Below are 18,395 nucleotides of genomic sequence, written 5' to 3' on the forward strand. Positions count from 1 at the left end.
GCCACCACACCAGCTAATTTTTGTATTTTTAGTAGAGATGGGTTTTCGCCATGTTGGCCAGGCTGGTCTCAAACTCCTGACCTCAGGTAATCCACCCACCTTGGCTTCCCAAAGCGCTGGGATTACAGGCATGAGGCACCATGCCCCACTGAAACATACTTTTTATCATCTTACTATTTGGCATCTGTAACACTAGGGACCACTAGCCATTAAAATTTGAACTTAGCCAGGTGCTGTGGCTCACACCTGCAATCCTAGTGCTTTGAGAGGCCAAGGTGGAAGGATCGCTTGAGGCCAGGAGTTTACGAACAGCCTGGGCAATGTAGCTAGACCGTCTCTACAAAAATTAAAAAGTTAGCCAGGCATGGTCCCAGATACTGAGGAGGCTGAGATGGATTACTTGAGCCCAGGAGTTTGAAACTACAGGGAGCTATGATTGCACCACCACCCTCCAGCCTGGGCAACAGAGCAAAAATATGTCTTTAAAATTATAATAACATTAAAAATAATTTCAATTCTTCCCTTAGCTACCTACCACAGCAGTGAATGTTTATACTTCACAACCATTACTACTCAGCTTCTCTACTTTCTACCAATTAAAAGTAGGTGCTATCCCATGGTTTTAACATCTGTTCTGTTTTTCAGTGGTATCAGCTCCTCCTGTTCAAGGTATGGTCAAACCTCAAATCTCAGTCCTGATGCTTCTCTCCAGGGCCTCTACCCAACTCTTTTGATGGACATCTCTAGGAGGATTTCACGCCAGTATTTCAAACATGAAAGGAGTGGTGGGGTGAACAGAGGGCACAAAAATACACGAGAAGAGAACCAGTGGATTCACACAATTTTGACTTCAAGTCAGGAATAATGAATGGGACAAGGTGGAATGCTACATAAGATGGGCATGTAGATCTGATAAAGAGTGACACAGGTTGGGAAACAAGGGAGGCTTCCACAGAAGGGAAGGGCAAAGGGTGCTCTATAGTGAAAAGGCCCAGTGGAGTGGGGGCATAGCAGTATTTGGGACCTCAGACAGTTAAAGTCAGTGCTGCATGATGCCTGGGCTTGTCTTCTCAGTCTTCTCTCTTTATCAGACAAAGAACAGGAACTTAACAAAATGTGTTGCATGGCAAAGGAAAATCGTGGTGGGATAATAGGATTGATGTGGGAAGAGGTGGAGGCAGTTAATTCAGACAACTCCAACCACTTCCTAAAGGTTCTCAGGCACAGCCAGGCATCTGATGACTGATCTCATCTGTGCCTGGTGGGAAGAGAGACTGATCCTCCTCACAACCCCTGTAGAACAGTGGGGCTCCCCCACATCTCAGACACATATAATTGTATTATCATTTTATTCCACTTTTTTTAAATAGTAGAGACGGGGTCTTGCTATGTTCCACAGGCTGGTCTTGAACTCCTGGGACCAAGCAATCCTCCCGCCTCTGCCTCCTAAAGTGCTGGGATTACAGGGGTAAGCCACCACGCCCAGCCTATTTTATTCCACTTTTAGAGACCACCCCCCTTGTCCCTCAGATGCATCCAAATCAGGAGTTAGGGATCATACTCCACTGTGGTCCTGAATTATAGAATAATGAAGTCCTAGAAGTCAGCAGCCCCTGGCTGCATGGTAGTAAGAGGTATGGCTGAGCCTGTCTTGCAGATCATCCAGTACCTGTACAGGCCAGGCTACACTGTTCTCCAGCACTCTCTGTAGCCATGTGCCAGTAACCACAGCCTAGGCTACCTCTGCTGGGCCAGAAATAGCTGCCTGAACCAGGAGCTCACAGCATCATCCACTCTCATCACCAAAGCTATGCCCAGGAGAAGTCCCACGCTGCTCACAATGAAGCCCACAGCCTCAAAAATGAACCTGCAAAGAAAGGTGGAGAATCTCAGGGAACAGAGTAGGTCTACTGCCTTTTCCCTGTAGAGGCAAAACCTTGGCCATCCTGGATGTTTAGGATCTTCATACTTTGTTCCAAGTTTCTCCCTCCCCACCACCTCTACTTCTCAAGCAAATCTACTCACTTAGGGGCAAACACTTTCCAGACCATGAGATGCCTGCGAAGGATGGAGGCTGCCAAGGCACAGGCCAGAATCTAGAGGAGGAGAGGAGGGGCCACGTTACTTGTGAAGGGGAGGAGGAAGCAGGGCAAAGGGAGAGTTGCTATAGGCCCCTGTAAAAAATGGAAATAGGAGAATAGTGCGTGTCAGTGGAAAAAATAGTGCATGTCCTGGGCTAGGAGTTAGGAGACCTACTTCCCATCCTGCCCCAAGCACTGACTCACTATGTGACTTTGGGCAAGTCATTATCCATCTGTAATGCTAATACTCAGGCTCTGGCCCCAGGGTGGAGGAAGATACCAGTGCCACATCTGCTTCTAGAGGAAAGGAGGAGGATCCATGACCACAGTTTGGGAAGAAAATCCTGGCTATCACCTCAGTTTTTCCAGTCTGTCCACTGATAGAGTAATCCTCAAATGCAACTAGCAGGGTCCAGATCTAGGTTGTAGAGAGGAAACAATCCAGGACTAGGATTAAGGAGACCCAGGTTCAAGTCTCAGAGTTGCCATTTGAGGCCACTGGGCTTGAGCAACCACTTCACTTATGTGTACCTCAGTCAAGGTTCTCTCCCATGGTTTTGAAGGTCTGAAAGAAACTGATACACACCCATGGAGAAAGAGCACCACTTCCTCATCTCTCTCCTACACCCACCTGAACACCAAGGATAAAGAGGTACTTGAGGCCCAGCTGCAGCAGTGCTGCATAGAAGTGGTGAGGCGCATCCCGGAGCCGCATCTCCATCAGTGGCTCCTCTTCCTCCTCGGGTCTGACTCTGGCTTCAGCTTCATTCCCTGGGGGCTGCTGTCTCTTCCGCAGCCCTTGACTCTCACACAGGAAAGGCCAAAGCAGGAGCAGTGGGCAACCTACTGCCTCGGGAGAGGGTATGGCTGGAATCAATGGGTCACCCTGGCTGGCTCAGGTTCCAATTAGCCTAGGCCAAGGGGTGCCAAAGATCCAACAAACCCACATCTCTCCATTCAAATCCAGGGGTTTCCTTCCTTTCCACAAAGCCAGAGTAAATAATGGAAGCAAGTGAAGGAGGAGTGGGTACCTGCAAAGAGGAGGTGGGAGGCAAAAGTGTTGGCTCCCACTAGCAAAGCAGGCAGCCAAGTACAGGAGCCATGACCCTCTGGGAATCCCACGAAGGCTGCATGCCAATGGATGGCTGGAAAGACAGGCTGGTGGCCCGTGGAGTAGAAGGTCTGTGTGGCCATGAGGGCCCAGGCCGAGACTGCCCGCCATGGCACAGTAAAAGGACCTGGAAGAAAAGATATGCCACTTTACAGTCACTTCTTATTCCCTAATCCATAGGCTACTGCTCCATAGTCATATACTCCTACTACTTCAGTATCAATTCTCATACACACTCACATGCCCATCAGCCCAACATCCTCACAGTGCACACTCTAATTATTCTAATTCTCTCTGTGGTACAAAAGCGCCATCACGCTTATCTGAACCCTGCTGTGGTCAATCTCTTTTCTTTCTCTCAAACACATACAGCTCACTGTGCCATTATATATTCACAATTCACTACTTCTATCACTGGAAAATCAAGAAATGTGCTCATAAGGATGCAGCATTTCCACAAGGAATCTTAGAGGACTCCTTGTCTCCCCTCTCCATGAACCCTGGGAACCAACAGGAGGGATCGATTCACTTGGCTATGGCAGATAAGAGGACACCAAGACCTTCCCAGCTGTGTGGGGTATGGGACCCTCTGTCAAGCTCAGGAACATCAGGAACAACACCTCCTTGAAAACAAGAGGGGCCGAACTCACATCACTATTGTCTTTAGGTGAATCAGAGCTGAGATATTTACCAGGGGTGGTGATGGGTATCCCAGCAGCAAGCAGATGTAGAAGAAGGAAGCTCTGCAGAAACAGAAGCAGGAACACAAGGCTGATGCGCTCCGCATGCAACAGCAGAAGTGGGAAGGCCAACAGGGTGAGGGCTGTGACCATAGCAGCTGAGTAGACACTCCCCAACTGATAAGCAGCCACAGTCAGGGGACCCTGAGATTTGGTCCTCTCTAGCCGGCCCCGGAACTCCTCCTGCATGTGTCGGTAGATTTGAGGGACCACATAATCCAGGTCAGCTTGAGAAGTGGGGGGGCCTGAGAAGGGAGTGAGGACAGTCCTGGTCCTTGGAGCGCCTGCCCCAGCCTTCACCAGCACCGTCACAGGCTTCCAAAGCAGCAGCACGAGCCCTGAAGCAGCCAGCCCCGCTACAGCCCGAGGCAGCACCATGGATGCCCCAGAGACCAGGGCCCGGAGACGGGGGGGAGCCTCATCTGCCCCTGACGCCAATGCCCAGTAGGCAGCAGTACCCAATGCCATTAGGGGCAGTCCCCAGCGCACAAAGAGCATGGGTGGCTCGGGGCTCTTGAGATTACCATAGTGGCAAAGCCACAAGCGCACAGCAGCTAACAGGGCCACCAGTGCTGCCACACAAGCTCCATACCACAAATTCTTGGCTCGACCACCCACCATAGATGCCAGAGGACTCAGCCAGGGAGAGGAGTGGCAAACAGGTGTCTCTTCAGGGCAACGATGAAAAAGCCCAGCTAGCCTTGTACATAAAAGCAACCCAATTCCAAGCCTAAGGGCATATGCACCACTGTGCCGTGGGGGGTTTGTTGTGGCCGAAGTGCCAAGGCGGGGCATTGTGAGCAGCTTAGGTGGAAGCAGCTGGCCCTCCCAGTGAAGCTGGACAACCAGGAGCAGGATGAATGAGCCCAAAAGGAAGGGGGTGGCCCTGGCCTCAGCTACAACAAAACTATCAGAGAAAAACACAGCCAAGCGAAAGAGCAGGAGTAACAGGACGGGCCCAGGGATCGGAAACAGGGTTGCCAGAGGTCTCTTGGACTCCCAGCCAGCCCAGGCTTTCCACAGAAAAGGCAGGAATGAGCTCACTGCAGCCACAGCCCCTAGAAGCACTAGATCTAGCTTCAGCTCAATAATTCCCAGGAGTCCAGCATACGCTATGGTCCCAACAAGGCCCCAGGCCACGGGTATCAGAAGTAGAGGGCGGAATGGAAAGTCTGGGGATACTGCCCACTGAGATGCCAGCAGGCAGATAAAGCAGGCAGCAACCAAGAGAGCAGCACCCCCCACCATGCGGACCAGAGAGAAACGAGCCCAAGACTCGATGCACATGGCCCGAGCTCCCCGCAGGAACTGCTGCAGCTCAGCAATCACAGTCGGCAGTGTCGCCTCAGCCCCGTTAGGGCTCTGCAGAAGCCACTGGTAGTCAGCAGAGGCCTTGGAGAAGAGGTTCTGCAGGTGATGAAGCTCCTTAGCTTGAAGGTCCTGAGTAGCAGCAGAGTAGGTACGAAGAAATCGGGACACCTGGCAAAGAAAAGGTCAGAGGCCAAGGGGAACAGGTCAGAGACATAAATTGGGGCAAAGGCAAGAATAGGTATTACAAAAGGGGGTACGTGGAAGTCAAAGACCCAAACTTTGCCCAGGATGGGGGAAGGGAGGGATAACATAAATTGACATAAATTGGGGTCAGAGACATAAATTGGGGCAAAGGCAAGAATAGGTATTACAAAAGGGGGTACGTGGAAGTCAAAGACCCAAACTTTGCCCAGGATGGGGGAAGGGAGGGATAACAGAAGAGGGATAGGTATGGAAGGTGGGACTAAGACTAGTCAAAGGACAACAGAGTGGTTCATTATGCTTCTTTCATGCCCACCCTCGCTCTGTCACCTGGAAACCCAGCCCACTTACCTACCTGCTGAGCATTGAGATGGAGAGCTGAAGCTTGGGCTAAAGCAGAGGAGTGGGGCTGGGAGTCCTCACCCCCTGAGAATAGCTCAGCCATCACTTCCCCAATGTTTCCAAATGGGATGGGCAGGCCCAGCAGCAGGGCCAGTGTGGGCACAAGGCTAACTTGAGGAATCACCTCTGGCTCCTAAAGGGAAATGACAGTGGTCGACAGATTCATTACAAAGCTGAAGTCAATGTTTGGGATGGGAGACATAGGGGCCTAGGTAAGAAATGAGAGTGGAGGATACCCAGGATAATGGATTTGGGGGCCTATAATAGAGGTATTCATGAGGATGCTGTGATGGTAACATGGGCTGATTACTGGGAGAACAGATGAGGAACATCCCAGGCCTCACCTCTGGTGGGGTGCTGGGGAAGAGTGCTGTGGGGCTATACAGAAAGAGTGCAGCTGAGACCTCCAGCTCACTGTCCCCTCCATGGTCTCCATTTGTGGTCATCCCATGGTCCCCAGCCACTACCAGCAGTGTGTCATTCTCCAGACGCTCCACAAGTCCCCTGGGGGCCAAGAAATGTGTCAGGAATAGAAACGAATAAATATTTTCCTCAAAAAGAAAAAAGATTTTTCTCAGGGGCCTATTCATCCCCAGCTATAACTCCATTAGTAAGGCCTAGACCTTTGGCAAAGAGACATGTCTTCAGCCATGATCCTGATGCACAAAGCTACACATTGAGTTAATCAAGATGGATGGGGCCTCTAGCTTTAGCAGAAGGCCTAGAGAAGACAGAATTCAGCCAGGAAAGAAGCTCTAAGAGCTGCTTCTCCTGGGACCACATATCCTGAGATTCTCAGATACAAACCCACTCCCCCAGCCAATACCCCACACTCACTGGATGACCTGGTCCATCTGGCTAAGTTTCTTGGCCATTTCAGGGTGGTGAGGGCCATGCTTGTGGCCACAGTGGTCCACACCCAGGAAGTGAGCAATCAGCACGTCCCATTCACCACTGTCCACTGTGAAGGGGAAAACAATGAGCACAGAAGACTAAGACCCACTCCTCAACCTCAGCCAGGCTTTGACACTCCTCTATGTCCAGGGATACAAGCCCAGGCTGTTACACCCATTGGAGGCTTGGAATTTGTGGACTAAAGCAGTCCTCCCCAGCTCCCAGTCTTAGAACTACGTGCTCTGGCCCCATGCTCACTGGTGGGATAGAGGTGTTCCAGGATGCCATTGTCCACTGTGTCTAGGTCTCTGACATTGAAGGATGGGAAGAAGAAAGCTTTGGAGAAAGCACCAGGGAAAAGGTCTTTCCAGGTATCATCTCCCATGAAGACTACACGCCTTCCTGCAGGGACATGAAAGAGAGGTCAGAGCCTGAGCAAACGTCAGGGTCAGGAGAAAACAGGAAAAGAGGTCCTTGAAAGACCCATCAGAAGTTCCAAACATGTAACCTAAGAAGTACAGCAATTCCATACAGCAATCTTTATCCTTCAGGGCCTAACATTTTCCACCAGGAAGCTTTCCCTGATAACCATACTCCACCCAGACCTCACACTTACCCTTCCTACAAAACGCTCTGCTAGTTCTGTATCTGGGTATCTCTACTGATTTGTTTTTCCTGGGTGTATCCTGCTTCTTCCAAGCCAATGAATGAACAGGGCCTGTATTTCTCTGCTTCCTTCTCCACACTTGCAAGCCAAGATCCACATCTTCTCTTCTTCCCTTCTACCTTTTACTGAGAGGTCCCCAAGAATAAAACTTGCACTCCATTCAGATTAGAAGCTTCATAGGACTAAAGCCCAGATCCCTTTTCCTCTGTCCCCCAAACTAAGCTCCCCACAAGCAGGGCCCTGGCCTCTTTCTTCTCCTCTGTTCCCCTACACTATAGTCAAATGTGCATCTGGGCACCCAAAGGTCTGACTCCCTGACTTCAAATTTTGAAGAAATTTGCCAGGGTACTTCTGGCCTTCAAAGTGGCCCACACTGACCTGCACTGGTGAGCTGCTTAATGAGATTGTCTTCCACTATGGCGTGGCTGGCAAAGTTACTACCAGCATCAATAAAGGTAGGCAGTGAGCCAGTGGTGAGGGCCTTGAGGCGCTGCATGGTGGTGGTAGGAGGGTCAACCTGAGATCGGTAGAGCCGGGCATGGTGGGGCTGAATCTCCAGGATCCTCTGCAAGGAGCTTAGTTTGCCCAGGAAGGGTAGGGAGACAGGAGGCTCTCCAGGCACATGTGAGTGCTGGGGCTGGGCAAAGTCAAATCGCAGAGCATCTATTAGCACCAACACAACCCGCGAAAATCGGGAAGCCATCCAGCAGGCCCCAGGTTTCCCTTGGCTCCCCCATGGCAGGGACCCAGGGCCTGGGGGCTCTTGGCAGCTGCTATAGTTGGTGAGCTCCAAACGGGTGAGCAGGAAGCCACTGGTGAAGAGGGCAATGCCAGCGTAGAAGACGAAGCAGACCCAGGCCAGGAAGAGCAGCACTGAGGCTTTCTGCATCCTGATAGGGGTGGGGAAGGAAATTCATTACTGTGGGGCAAAGAACCAGTGGATATTCTAGTCCCTGAATACAAGCCCAGCTAGAATCACTTCCTCCCGGAAACTTTCCTGGAGATAAACAGTCCCATAGCCAACCCCTCGCAATATTACTCTCCTGCTATTTCCAGGCTGGGCGTGGTGGCTCACGCCTGTAATCCCAGCACTTTGGGAGGCAGAGGCGGGCGGATCACCTGAGGTCAGGAGTTCGAGACCAGCGTGGCCAACATGGTGAAACCCCGTCCCTACTAAAAATACAAAAATTGGTGGCGGGCACCTGTAGTCCCAGCTATAGGGGAGGCTGAGGCAGGACAATTGCTTGAATCGGGGAGGCGGAGGTTGCAGTGAGCAGAGACTGCGCCACTGCACTCTAGCCTGGACAACAGAGGGAGACGCCGTCTCAGAAAAATTAAAAAGCTATTTCCAGGCCCCACCCCAGATCTACTGAATCAGGATCTTCGAGGGGTAGAGCATAGGAATGTTCACATGTACACGCAGGAAATGCTAATGCTGAAAACACAGTCACGAGGGAAAGTTATTCCAATCGGTAGCCAGGCTCTCTTACAGGTCGTTTCTGCACCTCTCCCCTCGCCAATCTCAACACCCACTAGGGTGGAAAGGGATCAAAGCCGCAGGGAAACCCGGGCCCAGCCAACGACGCCGCCTGGCGGGCACCGAGGGGACCGAAGGGGAGGAGTCACGCTCCGCTTCCGGGAGGCTAGGTTCGCCAGGAGACCTGAAGCATGACCTCCGCCACGCAACGAGGCTGGGGCGCGGGTCGAGAGTCCGTTGGGCCTCGCTGGAACCCAGGCGTGCGACCGGCTCTGCCTCCTCCGGTAGCTACCCAGCCTCCCGCTGGGCACCCTAGCCGCGGTACTGACCACCCTTGGTTGGGAGCTAAGGGAAAGAGGAAGACTCCCTTGTTTCAGGGTGAGGGGAATATGTGGGGTTGAGGTTCTCGGCAGACCCTGGCTCACCTGCAATGGCACCCGGAAATGCGGCGGCGGCGGCGCCTGCGGCCGGGCACCACAGAGATGCGCGCGCCAGAGAGGCCCGCCGGTGGCTCCATCGCCATCTGCCGGCATCTCAGTGGAAGTTTGGCCAGGAGCGTGGGCCTGGCCAGAGAATTTGATGGGAGATTTAATAATTGAAAATTGGGAACAAGGGACCAAGCTGGAGGAAGAGTTCACGGAACCACTGTCCATTCATGGTTACGACTAAGAGCACGGCTGCTGGAGTCAAACTTGACTTGAATCCTAGCTCGGCCGCACATATTGTCATTATTAGGCATTACCTCATCTGTAAAATGGAGATAATACTTATTTTTCCCTTTTTGCTTAGCTAAGTCCAACTGAGATTTCATTCTCCTCTCAAAGCCTCTGAATCTTACAACTGGATAATTAAGCAAATAATCCTTCGGAGTGGAGGAGGGGAGGCTGGGCGCCAGTGGCTCACACCTGTAATCCCAGCAATTTGGAAGGCCAAGGCAGATGGATCACCTAAGGTCAGGAGTTCGAGACCAGCCCGACCAACATGACGAAACACCATCTCTACTGAAAATACAAAAGTTACCCGGGCGTGGTGGCAGGCGCCTGTGATCCCAGTTACCTGGGAGGCTGAGGCAGGAGAATCACTCGACCCCGGGAGGCAGAGGTTGCAGTGAGCCGAGATTGCACCACTGCATTCCAGCCTTAGCGACAAAGTAAGGCCTTGTCTCAAAAAAAAAAAAAAAAAAAAAAAGAGTGGAGGAGGGAAAAACAATCCAATTAATGGGCAAAGGATTTGACTAGACATTTCTCCAAAGAAAATATACAAATAGCCAATAGACACACATGGAGAGAGGCTTATTATAAGCCATCAGGAAATGCTGGAGATACTGCTTTGAACCCACCAGTATGGCTATAATCAACAAGTGTTGGCAATGAGGAGGAGGAATTGGAACCCTTATACACTGCTGGTGGATTGTAAAAACAGACAATTCAAAACGATAAACATAATTATCAAATGACCCAACAATTTCAGTCCTAGGTATAAACCCAAAAGGAATTAATACTTATGTCCAAACAAAAACTTGTACATGAATGTTCATAGTAGCCTTATTCGTGGCTGGGTAAATGGCTCACACCTGTTATCCCAGCACAAAATTTACCCAGGTGTGCTGGCATGTGCCTGTAGTACCAGCTACTCAGGAGGCTGAGGTGGGAGGATCACCTGAGCCTGGGGAGGTCAAGGCTGCAGCGAGCTGTGATCTCACCACTGCACTCCAACCTGGGTGACAGAGTGAGACCCTTTCTCAAAAAATAAATAAATAAAATAGTAGCCTTATAATAACCAAAAGGTGGAAACCCAAATGTCCATTACTGACAAATGGAAAAATAAAAAATGGTGTGTTCATACAATGGAATATTGTGGAGGGGGGCTGTGAAGCAGTCTAAAATTAAAATCATGGTGGTAGCACAATTCTGTGAATATACTAAAGGTTACTACGTTTATATTTTAAATGAATGAATTGTATGATATGTAAGTTATATCTCGAACTCCTGGGCTCAAACAACCTTCCAGACTCAGCCTCCCAAAGTGCTGGGATTACAGGCATGAGCCACCATGCCCAGCCTGATGTGTGAATATTTCAATAAAGCCACTATTAAAAAACAAAACGGACTCCCAGCACTTTGGGAGGCCAAAGCAGGTAGATCCCCTGAGTCCAGGAGTTCAGGACCAGCCAGGCCAAAGTAGTGAAATTCCATCTCTACAAAAAAATACAAAATTTAGGTGGACATGGTGGCAGGAGCCTGTAGTTCCAGCTACACCAGAGGCTGAGATGGATGATGGCTTAATCTGGGAGGTAGAGACTGCAGTGAGCCTTGATCAGGCCACTGCACTCCAGTCTGGGCACCAGAGTGAGGCCCTGTCTTAAAAGGCCGGCCAGGCACAGTGGCTCATGCCTATAATCCCAGCACTTTGGGAGGCCGAGGTGGGCAGATCACCTGAGGTCAGGAGTTCAAGACCAGCCTGGTCAACATGATGAAAACCCGTCTCTACTAAAAATACAAAAATTAGCTGGGCATGGTGGTGGATGCCTATAATCCCAACTACTCAGGAGTTTGAGGCAGGAGAATCACTTGAACCTAGGAGGCGGAGGTTGTAGTGAGCCAAGATTGTGCCACTACACTCCACCCTGGGCAACAGAGCAAGACTCCCTCTCAAAAAAAAAAAAAAAAAAAAAAAGCCAGGCACGATGACTCACACCTGCAAGCCCAGCACTTTGGGAGACTGAGGCTGGAGAATCAGTTGAGGTCAGGGATTGGAGATCAGCCTGGCCAACATGGTAAAACCCCAACTCTACTAAAAATTACAAAATGTAGCCAGGTGTGGTGGTATGTACCTGTAGTCCCAGCTACTCAGGAGGCTGAGGCAGGAGAATTGCTTGAAGCCAGGAGGCAGAGGCTGCAGTGAGCCGAGATCATGCCACTGCACTTCAGCCTAGGTGACAGAGCGAGACTCCGTCTCAAAATGAAACAAAGCCTGTCCACTGGTTTCACATCTCAGAGTAAAAGTTCTTGCATTGGCTCTACATGGGCCTGCACACTATCTGCCTCTTCACCTTCTGATTCATCTAACTGCCACTTGTTTGCTTCACTAACTCTGTTCCATCTGTAGCAGCTCTGCCTCAGGGCCTTTGCATTTGCCATCTCCTCTGTCAGCTTCAATTCCCAATGCCGAAATAGATCTCCATCACCTTAATATTGAAGCTCAACTGTAACATCAGGGAGGCTTCCTGGAATCCCCTACTTTACTAGTACAGCACCCCCCACCACCACAACTCCTGGAAAAATTTTCCCTCTCACTTCCTTAATTCCTTCCATAGCACAACTCATCAGCATCTGAAGTTCTACACATATTTATGGTTTGTCCCCTCCAAGTAGAATGTGAGCTCATTGAAGTCAGGGAATTTTGTTTTCTTCATTACTATATCCTCAGCACCTAGCATAGATTTGAGGTTCAGATACTGACCAAATGAATAAAGGAATACATTAATTCAAAAAAATGTTGAGTTATTCTTCCACCTTCATCCCCACAGCCCCTTATCTCAGTTCAGGCCTCATCCCTTCTCCAGGATCACTGAGGCAGCCTTCTCACTGTCCTCCCAGCCTCCTCTCTCTCCCTACTACCCCTTCGCTACATTGCAGCAAGACAGCTCTAACTAAAACATTGATGTGATTACTTTTCTTTTTTTCTTTTTTGTAGAGATAGGTTCTTACCATGTTGCCCAGGCTGGTCTCCAACTCCAGGGCTCAAGTGATCTTCCCACCTCAGCCTCCCAAAGTGCTGGGATCACAGGTATGAGTCACTGTGCCTGGCCAATGTGATGTTTTATCTTAAAATTCTTCATGGGAAGGGAAAAAAAACCCTTCATAGGCTGGGCACAGTGGCTCATGCCTATAATCCCAGCACTTTGGGAGGCTCAGGCAGGCAGATCACGAGGTCAGGAGTTCGAGATCAGCCTGACCAATATGGTGAAACACCGTCTCTACAAAAAATACAAAAATTAGCCGGGCATGGTAGCACATGCCTGTAATCCCAGCTACTCAGGAGACTGAGGCAGGAGAATCATTTGAACCCGGGAGGCGGAGGTTGCAGTGAGCCAAGATCGCGCCAATTCACTCCAGCCTGGACAACAGAGGAAGACACTGTCTCAAAAAACAAAACAAAACAAAAAAAACCTATTACCCTAGCGATAACGTCCAACCCCTTCAACAAGAATTTCGCTCCTTGTGACTTGGCCCTAGCCATGTAGTCACATCCCCCTTAACACTATACCCTTCAGCCAACTTCTTCAAGCAGTGAGCCTTTGTATATAGTCAAGGACCTGACTTGGTGAAAACTTGCTAACTCTTCCAGCCTGAGCTCAATGGCAGTCAGCAACGCTGCTATTCATAAGCTGATATGCTCCTCCCACCAAGATCCCTCAGCCAGAACTTTCCTCTACCACAGCATTTATCACTTTTTTTTATTTTTTGGACGGAGTCTCGCTCTGTCCCCCAGGCTGGAGTGCAGTGGCATGATTTCGGCTCACTGCAAACTCCGCCTCCCGGGTTCATGCCATTCTCCTGCCTCAGCCTCCTGAGTAGCTGGGACTACAGGCGCCCCCTACCGCACCCAGCTAATATTTTGTATTTTTTTTTTAGTAGAGACGGGGTTTCACCGCGGTCTTGATCTCCTAACCTTGTGATCCGCCCGCCTCGGCCTCCCAAAGTGCTGGGATTACAGGTGTGAGCCACCACGCCTTTTTTTTTTTTTTTTTTTTTTTGAGAGAGTCTCACTTTGTCACCAGGCTGGAGTGCAATGGCATGATCTCGGCTCACTGCAGCCTCCACCTCCCAGGTTCACGCAATTCTTCTGCCTCAGCCTCCCAAGCAGCTGAGACTACAGGCACATGCTACCATGCCCAGCTAATTTTTGTATTTTTAGTAGACAGGGTTTCACCATGTTGGCCAGGATGGTCTCAATCTCCTGACCTCATGATCCGCCCACCTTGGCCTCCCAAAGTGCTGGGATTACAGGCGTGAGCTACTGCGCCCAGCCACATTTATCACTTTCTATCACTGCTTCCTGTCTGTCTTCCCTACCTGACCTTCTATTCTGTGAAAGCAGGGACCACTGGGTTTCAAGTATTTTTGTAATCCAGTGTCTAGTAATGAGCTTGGCACTTGGTAGACATTTAATGTTTTTGAATAAATGAATGAGGAGTACCCTCAGTCCCTGAAAACCCTTTAAGTATGCCAGTGCAGGGTAGTACTTTCCCATGAAAAAACCCCACACACCTGCCTCAAACGTACAGCCCCACACTTAGCAGGAAGGGGACTTCACTTCCCAGCCAGCAGTTCAGTGAACATGTGGTTTAACTCTTCCACCCTATCCCACAGTTTCTCTTGAAGACAAAAAATATAGTTTCACTTTACAAGAAGTTCACTCTTGTTCATGGAGGCATCATGCTGACAGGACTGGATCCAAGGAAAATGCTAGTGACTTTACCAACTTCATTCCCCAATCAAAGAGGACAGGTTTTGGTTTGCCACTGGTGAGTTTATTACATGACTAAAGTTCAAATAAAAAAATAAAAAACAAAATCTTGGCAGGGAAGCTAGAGCCAGAATCAGGAAAATCTGCTTCCTTATCCCCAGACTCCCTGGCCAAGCCCAGCTCCACTAACTCATCTTGACTCGATCAAGTTCCTCATCAAGACTTGCATCTGTACCCTGGACATCTCTGCTGTTCCCACTGGAGACCGAGTCTGGAGTCCCTGGCACTGGGGGTTTGGTGAGGGCTCCATAGACACCCATGGCCTGAGGAGAGGAACAGAGAGAGTACCATGAGGACACTTGACAGAGGTGCAGCCCAGCCCACCAATGGCTAAAAGGGAAAAGATGGCATGGAGGCCAGTGAGTTAGTTTTCCTTTCTCCCTCTCTCAAACCTGTCTTGTAAGCTCTGGGGTTGATTTTAGGAATCTTACAAACCATCAGAGTAAAGTGACTCTCAGAATACCAGCACAGGTATCTACAAAAAAAAGGTATCTCAAGAACTTCCATATTTGCAGGACTGAGTGGAGATGTTTCATTCTTAGATTCCATCTCCACAAAGAATGAAGGGATGTCTAGGGCCAAGGCATTCTGAAGACCTTTACGGTATCTAAGTGTTGATGACGGTGGTGGGGTCTCAGTTCCGTCCCTGGCACAGGTGCTCTGTGCTGGGTCCTCAGAGAGCTCTAACCTGAGCCACCATGCTGGTGACATCGCCGGGATTGGAAGGCAGTAGGATAGTGTTGGAGTCCTTGGCCAGTTTGGAGAACGCGCTGACATACTGCTCGGCCACAGTCAGTGAAGCTGCTGCATCTCCATTCTGTGACCACAGGGGGATAAAAATCAGAGATTATAGATACGGAGAAGAAGGGGTGGATGGGGAATGAAGAAAGCAGTTCACAATAAAAAGGACTATGTAATCTGGTTCAACAGAGCCCACAGAGGCAGGAACTCTCCTTAGGCATAGATAAGAGAACCCCTTCCACTGTCAATTCCTGTCCCCCATTCCCACCCAGGGGCCTCTCACATGTTGTGTCAGAGCTGCAGCCAGGATTCGAATAGCTTCAGCTTTAGCCTTGGCCTTCGCCAGAACTGCACTGGCCTCTCCTGCAAGAGAAGGGACAGAGCTTGCTTGACCCATGAAGTCAAAGTACCCAAAGATTCTGCCCCAGCACCAATCTTCAAAGGCCCACGCCTTGCTCCTCCCTCAGCCTCTACCCTCTCCTGACCTGCTGCCTGATTTATCTGTTCAGCCTTTTCTGCTTCGGAGGCCAGGATCTGGGCCTGTTTCTTCCCCTCTGCCACATTGATGGCCGACTCTCGGGTCCCCTCAGACTCTAGAACTGTGGCCCGTTTCCGCCGCTCTGCCTCCACCTGGAAGCCCGCAACAATCCCAATCAACAAGCCAAGGGAAAGTTATACAGACCTGCAACTCTACCCATCATAACAGGAGGGAAGTCTGGATCCTCCTGGGACTGGAGCACCCTGAGGTCCTTTTCCTACCCCTCCTTGGCTCCCACCTGCATCTGCATAGACTCTTTCACCCGGGGTGGCACATGGATATCCTTGATCTCATAACGGAGGCAACGGATACCCCAGCAGTCAGCAGCTTGGTTGATGGCATCCACAATGCTGGCATTCAGGGACTCCCGTTCCTGGAAAAACAGAGGTATAAGCCCCACAGCTTCAACTTACCTATCAAGGGCCTACACTGAGAAGGGCCTGGGACTGATCTTGACCTTCAGAAAAGATTGAGTGTCAGGTTTGTGTCTTCAAACCCTAACTCTGGCTCAGATCTGCTTACCCGGAAGACTTTGTCCAGAGAGAGTTTGCCGAGCTCTGATCTCATGGTTGTTTGAGCTAGCTGGGTGACGGCATACTCAGGGTCCTCCACACCATAGCTTGCCTGAAACGGACACGGATAGTGTAAGAAGCTTGGGCACAAGATTTTAGTGAAGAGGGCAACTGAAAAGGCTAGATAAAGTAGGGGGCAGATACCTTGTAAGGGTCCATGATGCGCAGGTAAAGGACTCCATCAATTTGCAGAGTTACATTGTCTGTAGAACCAGGAGAGAAAAGGAGGAAAGTCAGGCCTCTAGGTCCCAACCAGTTCTCTCTCCTAAGCTTTGGCTCTACAGCAACCACATCCTAATAGCCTCAGAGCACCCATGTCACCCTGAACCCCTCACCGAGAGTCACAGCCGACTGCTCAGGCACGTTGATGACAATTTCCTTGAGACTCTGCACATATCGGATCCGGTCTAACACAGGGATGAGGATGTTCAAACCCTGGGAAGAGGAGTCATGGGTCCTCAGAAGGATGGGAACTATTGGGTTGAGACCTAAGCTAGTCCTGGAGTATGTAGGGAGTCAACACATGGAACATGCCCAGAAAAGCAGCAGCTGCTACCAAGAAATAAGTCCTCATAAGGCTGAAGTGTCACTGGTAAGAAAACCCAAGAGAATAGGAATGCAAGACTAGGCCCCCGAATGGAAGGGAGAGTCATGAGAATCGGAGCCGGCAGAATAGCCATCTCAATGCAGACTGAGAGGTAGGGCTGAGTGGGCAGAGGAGATTCCCAAGAATGGGGACTGTGAGATGCATAGGAAAAGGTGGTAACATGGGGATGATGGTCAGCAGCCTCGGCCCTGTCAGGTCTGGCCTACAGAGTCGGGAGCTAACAGTGCGGGCAGGCCCAAAAGAGGTCCTCCTGACACTCCATGTCGTGAGGGATTGGTCATCTGGCTGGCCCAGGATGGGCAGAAGAGGTTCTCACAGGCTCCAGGATCCGGTGGAATCGGCCCATTCGCTCCACCACCCAGGCCTCCTGCTGCGGCACGAACAGTACCACGGTGTTTCGGGGCAATCCAGAGGAGGCGCGGCGCGGAGCGCGACCAGAAGCCTGCAGAGAGCCCTGAAAGAAAGAAGAGGGTGAGCAGAGATCCCATCTGGCCAAACACGCCGCCCCTCGGTCCTGAAGGTATCTCCATAAACCACGACCCTCTGGATCCTCGGAGAGAGAATCACATGGGGACCATGACCTCTGACCCCAGTCCTCTCCGAAAGTTGGAAGTTCGCTCTTTCCCAGCGGAGGACCCAGGTGATCTCTGTCCCGACCCTCTGGATAGGTTGCCTCGCTCTCACCCTCAGCAAAAGGGCCCCAGTGCCCCGCGCCGCGCGCGCCAGCATTTCCCACCGCCGCAGCGACCTCCGGAACCAACGAGACGAGCGGAGCGGTCGCTCCCAGAAGCCTACCCGAGCCTTTCCTCTTGCAGTTCCGCTCCCCCGAATGTACTTCCGGCCGTTCCCTACTCCTTTCAACACTCACCCAATCAGCGTTACCTGGTCGAACAGCGCATCAAGTTGTTCCCTGGGAAACACAGACCTTGAAGAGAAGGCCGAAGGCTGCGGTTGCTCTGGGTTTAGCTGTTCGCGACCAAGATCCCCGGCCTGATGGCCAAACCATTTTTCGCGTGCATATCACTCGGACACCACGCACTGAATTCTTCACCCTCACCCGAGACTCAGTTTGCCCACCAGAGCGTAGAATCGCCCCCATCCGTCACCATAGTGACTAGTGGATTGAGCTGACTCGTTGCCATGGTTGCCATAGTGACATTCTATAGTAGTCCCGCGGTGTTGTGCCCAGGACTCCCACTGGGGACTGACCCCAATCCCGTTGCCATGGAAACTGGGCCTAACATTGCCTGGCGATTGGGACGAGATTTTCCCCTCCCCTCTTTCCTCAAAGACACTACAGCTCGTTCCCTCTCTTTCCAAGCAAGGTTTGGTATCCCCGGTCTTAAATACCGAGTCCAGCAAACAGCCTCAGCGTTCAACCTTGTCTGGAGCACGTCACCTTGCACACATCCCTGACGTTCTGGTAGTCAAGAGACCTCCGTAGTCCCCTCCATTTTACATATGAGGGCACTGAAGTTCTGAAGGGCTAAAGTCATTAACAGAACCAGTATCAGAATCCTG

The 18,395-nt window shown here is 50.7% G+C and overlaps 2 protein-coding genes across 4 annotated transcripts; both read right to left on the minus strand.

The window, feature by feature from the left end:
- Positions 1-1,332: 1,332 nt before the first annotated feature.
- PIGO (phosphatidylinositol glycan anchor biosynthesis class O) lies at positions 1,333-9,383 on the minus strand. Of its 3 annotated transcripts, XM_073021751.1 has the most exons (12): positions 9,310-9,382; positions 7,786-8,297; positions 6,999-7,142; positions 6,684-6,807; positions 6,191-6,350; positions 5,800-5,979; positions 5,187-5,411; positions 3,884-3,935; positions 3,113-3,319; positions 2,713-2,927; positions 2,026-2,096; positions 1,333-1,867 (listed from the first exon to the last, which is right to left on the minus strand). In XM_073021751.1, the coding sequence occupies exons 2-12, from the start codon at positions 8,294-8,296 to the stop codon at positions 1,738-1,740; spliced, it is 2,019 nt and encodes a 672-aa protein (XP_072877852.1). In that variant the 5' UTR covers position 8,297; positions 9,310-9,382; the 3' UTR covers positions 1,333-1,737. The 3 variants fall into 3 exon arrangements, with proteins under 3 accessions (XP_072877852.1, XP_007967057.2, XP_007967058.1); XM_007968866.3 differs by having other exon boundaries at positions 3,884-5,411; positions 9,310-9,383; XM_007968867.3 differs by having other exon boundaries at positions 3,884-5,411; positions 8,898-9,340.
- Positions 9,384-14,398: 5,015 nt separating this feature from the next.
- STOML2 (stomatin like 2) lies at positions 14,399-17,696 on the minus strand. The gene is made up of 10 exons (XM_007968865.3): positions 17,559-17,696; positions 17,191-17,328; positions 16,603-16,702; positions 16,412-16,470; positions 16,218-16,319; positions 15,934-16,068; positions 15,643-15,787; positions 15,441-15,520; positions 15,105-15,233; positions 14,399-14,679 (listed from the first exon to the last, which is right to left on the minus strand). The coding sequence occupies exons 1-10, from the start codon at positions 17,601-17,603 to the stop codon at positions 14,542-14,544; spliced, it is 1,071 nt and encodes a 356-aa protein (XP_007967056.1). The 5' UTR covers positions 17,604-17,696; the 3' UTR covers positions 14,399-14,541.
- Positions 17,697-18,395: the final 699 nt, after the last annotated feature.

Source organism: Chlorocebus sabaeus, chromosome 12, assembly GCF_047675955.1.
Source record: "Chlorocebus sabaeus isolate Y175 chromosome 12, mChlSab1.0.hap1, whole genome shotgun sequence".
NCBI classification, from domain to species: Eukaryota; Metazoa; Chordata; class Mammalia; order Primates; family Cercopithecidae; genus Chlorocebus; species Chlorocebus sabaeus.